At 45.7% G+C, this 5,411-nt stretch overlaps 1 protein-coding gene across 1 annotated transcript in view; it reads right to left on the bottom strand.

Moving 5' to 3' along the window:
- Positions 1-2,482: 2,482 nt before the first annotated feature.
- ATXN1 (ataxin 1) overlaps positions 2,483-5,411 on the bottom strand; it is a 168,050-nt gene continuing 165,121 nt past the window's right edge. The window contains 1 exon segment of the mRNA XM_009326489.1: positions 2,483-3,766. Within this exon segment, the coding sequence (XP_009324764.1) occupies positions 3,236-3,766 (531 nt within the window). The 3' untranslated portion in view covers positions 2,483-3,235.

Here is a 5,411-nt window from a genome sequence, read left to right as displayed (position 1 = left end):
TAGGGAGGGAGTTATTAATAGGAAAACAAAAAGGAAGAAAGAAAGAAACTATTCAAAAAAAGAACAAAAGGCGGGGAAATCGGAAGGGGGTATGAGATCTAGCTAACACCGCGCGGGTGAGTCTAAGTTGGCACGTAAAGTATTGCACATCCTACAAAAGCCAAAGCATGGAAAGGGACAATTGTTTGGAAAGAACCAGTTATTTCAGAATTCCTCAGTCTGAAATACAAGCACAGAACTAATACATTCCTATTGCTCCAAACGTATTTTTTTATTATTATTATTTTTTATTTTTTTTTAGTGTTAGTTGAATAGATCCAGTCAGTTTAATAGCCCCTGCTTCCTTATCAACCACAAATGTGTATGCGTATGGTTTTACTTGAGATTTTTTTTTTTTTTTTCCCGAGTACGCGAGAAGTACGGAAATAGTGGTACGACTGTGAACTAAAATCTGTAATTCTTTCTATTCCGTTACCATCAAAGCTTAAAAACAAAACAGGAAACAAAACGAAACGATAAATTGCAAGTGCCCTGAGCAGAGTATATGGAAGATTAAGCAACTTCTCTGAGCAGAAATATTAGCAAATAAGCGCTAACTAAGCAGTGTGACTGTGAGAAGAAACCCACTCAGCTATTTGGTAGCTCGCCGAGAGGTTACTAAAATTCAAGGAAATTCAAGAAAAGTTTCAAGCTATTTTAAACGTATTTCAACTTTTTGGTGCACCCCAGAATATGGTATAAAAACAATTAGTTCTGGTGTGAGCTAAATTTCAAGTAACAAATAACAGAGTCAAAGCTGGGGTTTGGGGTTAACATTTCTTCTCTTAAATAAAAGCACTGTATTTTAGGGGAGAGGGAAAACAAGATTTTAAATAAATTCGTTTACTTTAGGTTACTGCGTTTCTAATGACGGACTTTTATTTCCTTTTCTCCCTATCAGTACAGCTTCTTCACAACTACCTGAAGGATGCGAACTCGCCCACCAAAACCGACGACACGACCGCCTGCTCACGTAGGGCCCAAGCGCAATCCCACTGAAATCAACGGGATCTTTCTAGTGGCAGCACCGGGCTTTAGCGCTCAGCCCCGAAGTACTTCATACTCGCACCTCCCCGAGGCTCGTGCAGGAGGCTGGGTGCACAGCACCTCAAAGGATCCGGCCCTCCCTGGGGAAAGAAAAGACTGAACGGCGTGAATCCCCCCCCATCCTACTTGGTTTGTACCAGACTCTTGAAATCTCGCCTTTCCAATGGAAAACAATGCAATTAAAATAACAAATAATAATAATAATAATAATAAAATAACAATAGGTTTGTTTTCAAAACAAACAAACACCTTGCTTACGTATAGAAATGTTTCTTGTGGAAAACTCTCTCAGCAAGTCTGAAGAAAAATTCTCAGAGCTGTCCCGGTAGGACCTGGTTCTGTGTGGCAGATATGGTAGAGAGACCAAAAATGAACTTTGAAAGGAACGTAACCCTACGAAACGGCCTAGAGCCTAGGCAGGTTAGTGAGTAATTGCTACATTTGTTTATGCTCTTTCAGCCCCCCCCCAACCCACAACATTATTAGGTAAAAACTGCAGGAATACCACACAAATGATAAACTCAAGATGTGCAAATTGCAAGATTCTTTAAAGTCCATCTTTTTCAAAAACACTGGACAATGATTTTTTTTTTCTCTTTCCTTTTTCCTTTCTCTTATTTTTTTTTATTATCTGTCAGCTCGCATATGCCTTTAACTCTTTCTCAAGCATTAAAGTTTAAAAAGTGCCTCCTATTAAGTAGTCCTTTGTGGACAATGACTGTCACATACTAGTTCAATAATTCACATTCATCCCTTTGAAACCACATTAAAACTTTCAGCATCTTGCCTGTGAGAAAACTTTACATAGTTGCATGTAGTTACAGTGTTGAAGAGATTCGGTTTTTTGTTTGTTGTTGTTGCTTTCTGAGCAGATTAAAGTGAGATACAGTACGTACTGAGTGTTAGACCAGGATGCTCAGCAATAAAGTGTGAACAGCATTTTAAGTGCTTAAAGACATTCTAGGTTCATCTTCAACAGCGGATTCCTGTGTCACACCGAAATTTGAAAAAAGTGGCACCAGTTGTCCATAATCATGAACTAAAAACAGTACTAGAGTTAAAGACAAAGATTTGCAACCTAACTGCAAACAATGGATGCCTGTGATCTCAAAGGGGCAGTATGCGTCTACCTTGTGGAAGCAAATGTCAATGGCGTAACCCGGTCGATTTGTCTAACACTGCACAGAAACAGGAGTGAGCCTGAGCCAGGCACATCCACGGAGCCGGAGGCCTCCTCGCGCACACCCACGCACACCCACGACACACGCACGCACCCACCCACCCCACCGCCATGCAGGAAAACCTTGCAGGGCGACCGGCGCAGCCTCCCCCCCCGTCTGCTGACTCCGGGCAATGGAACTGCACTAGCAAGCAGAAAGGAAATGTTGGTGTGGCAGTTGCTTTAGGAATAAAAATCAGTGCAGTCAGACCCCATGGGGGGCAAAAATATATATATACATATACACACACACAAATATATATATATATATATGTACTGTAGAGCCTTGAGTAAGTGTTGGCTTGTTGTTGAAAACGTCAGAGACTGTCCGATCCTTTTCAGTAACACCCGTGGGTTGTGTCCTCAGCATCCACCTGGGGTGAGGAAACCCCTTCGCCAACCCGCCACAGAGCCGCAGTCCCTCCTTGGGACTGGCGTGCGCACACACACACACAGGCGCGCGCACACACACACACACACGCACCCCCCACACGTGACATACACCTCTGCTACAGTTCCCTTCTCCTCGCCTCCTCCCAAAAAACTAGAAGAGGAACCAAAACAAAAAAACAAACCAAAACAAAACCAAGAAAACAATGACGAAAAGAAAACAAAATCACAGCTGGACCCTGTCCTGCACGAGGTGTTAGAAAACAGGAGCCATGACAACACATTCATTTCCACTAAGGGTGTGTGAAGCAGATACTGCCCCTTCCGTAGCTCTCGATAAACCTAGTCACTGACAAACACTTGTGGAAAAACATATGCACCAGTCTCCTGCATAATACCAGCTGCAACTATAACAACAAGGTTATAACATAAACCTAAAATAAGATGATAACATGTAAATACTGGGTTATTTAGTCTACAGTACAGTAATCTGGATAAAAATGACAAGGGATAGCCTAATTTCCTTTCCCCAAACAACTTTTACTTTCCTACGTTGGATCGACCTTCAATGCAAATCTTAACCTCCTGAGGAATAAAAGAAGGCTTGGGAAGAGTCAAAGGTGGCTCCTCTTCTGATTTCTCTAGTTTTCGTGTTTCAGGGGCTGACCACCTCCTCTTCCTCGTTGCCGGGGGCTTGCTGGGTTCTGTTTTGGTGAGCAAAGGTGCTGCAGGCAATCCTATTTTGTCCGGAAACTTCAGTTCACCGTTCTCAGCTAACATCTGTGCGCTTCCCTGATTAATCCCGTTTTCCTGCTCCGCATACCTGTGTCTACTTCCAGCTAGACTGTCATTCTTTGAATGCTTCAGCAAGATACTAGCTGAGTCCATGGGCTGGCCCTTTTTAATAGAGCCGTTCTTCAGGTTCTTCAGCGTGAGTGATATGCAGACGTCCCCCACCGAGAGTTTGGAGCATGGCAAATCAAAGAGCTGGCTGGTTCTCTCGGGGCAGCAGGATGACCAGCCTTGTCCAAATACAAAAAAAGGGTATTCTACCAAGACTTCCACGCTGACCTGCAGAAAGAGAGGGGACAACACAGAGAGAGACAGAGGGAGAGAGAGGGGAGAGCATGAGATCACCCGTGTGCCCTCACGCACGTGCGCAGCAGGCGGCGCTCGCCCTGGGGGAGCGGGATAAAGCTGAGACTGCAAAAGCGCTGTTCCATTTCCACAAAATCAGTACATCGACCACCAGACTTCACGCCTCTCCCTTGTCACATAGGTGTTAATGGTTTCTCTGAGCTCAGCATTTCTTAGCACAAGACCTCAGCGGGAGTCAAGCTTTACCTTTATCCAGCCGCTCAGAGAGGCGTAAGAGGCAAAACAGCTTCGGCATCTGGCAAACTCCGTTCCCCGCCATCCCCTTGTGGTACCTAGAGCCTGTCGTCCACATCTATAGACACTTTCCAACCAGAGGACAGCTCAAGGGAAGCTCTCAGTTCTGACACACGATTTCCTAAATGATCACGGGAATGTCATCCTCACCTCTGCCCGAACCAGCATATACTTACCAGCGTGAAATGGTTGAAGGCATGCTGATTTCCAGGGGAAGGCCATGAGTACATACAGAGTTGTAGCCGTAAGAGCAGTGGACGTGAACCTGCCTTCTCCCAGCAGTCCTGTTACCAATCCAGTTTCTTCCCTTCTCACACCTGCTCTTCCCACTGCAGTTGAGTTCACCTCCTGCACTCCCTCAGGGAGAGGATCATCTCTCCTCCTCCTCCTCCTCCAGTTCCTGCACTGGGTCTCCTCTGCACTGTGTCCCCTTTTCCCCCCTGACTTCACCCCACTTTAAAAACACATCTGGTTATGAATCCTATCTAACCATCTTACAGGGAGCTGCCATAGCCAGGAGAACAGACCAGCAACAGGTGTCCACTGCTCCTTGACCTTGCAAATGCTGGGCCTTGAGGTCCCAACATGATAAAGCACCTAAATACCTGCTTATCTTTGCACGTGTCAACAGTCCAGCGCTCACTGCGCGGTGCTGGGTCTGCAGGCTCAAAACACTTCATGTGGGCTCATGCGATTCACGACCCACGGGGCCGAGCCCCCGCCAGCACACCACAAGGGCAGGAAATTCTGACTAATACTTTTTAAAAATTTGGCACCTGTTTTTAACTTGCTGTGTGTAACACCAATGAGGTCTGCAACTCTAAGAGGGTAGCTTATGCTGAAGTCAGATATCCACTGCTCTGCTCCCAAGGTCCCCGTGTCCCTTGGAGCTCTTCTCAGGCATGCGGGGCAGGATCCTGCTCTGATGGTGTAACCCCTATTTGGTAGGGACTAAAGGGCAGGAGAACACCTGAATACACGTGCTCATCTCATTTCTGAGCCATTCAGCAGGCACGGAGCATACCAGCTGCCTGGAGAGCCTTCCCTCTCCACGAACACAGACTCACTTGAAAGGAACATCACAGCAGGCTTGCGAAACCACCTCTCACCCTTGGGAGCGAGTAACGCTGTCATAGCGAGCATGGCTTTGTATCGTTAAAAATACATTTCAACATTAAGGAACAGAAGCGGTTTGAGATGCACATTGCACTCCAGTGTTCAAACACCTTTGTTCATAGTATTAAGTGTGAACCCTGGGATGAAGTTGCATGGCCTGTCTCACAGAAAAGGTTGGACTCAATGACAGTACGGCAGCCAGCCGCCC

This window comes from Pygoscelis adeliae, unplaced genomic scaffold (genome assembly GCF_000699105.1).
Source record: "Pygoscelis adeliae isolate BGI_AS28 unplaced genomic scaffold, ASM69910v1 Scaffold186, whole genome shotgun sequence".
Taxonomy (NCBI): Eukaryota; Metazoa; Chordata; class Aves; order Sphenisciformes; family Spheniscidae; genus Pygoscelis; species Pygoscelis adeliae.
Note: the sequence above shows the minus strand (reverse complement) of the source record. Positions and strands in the feature narration are given on the sequence as shown.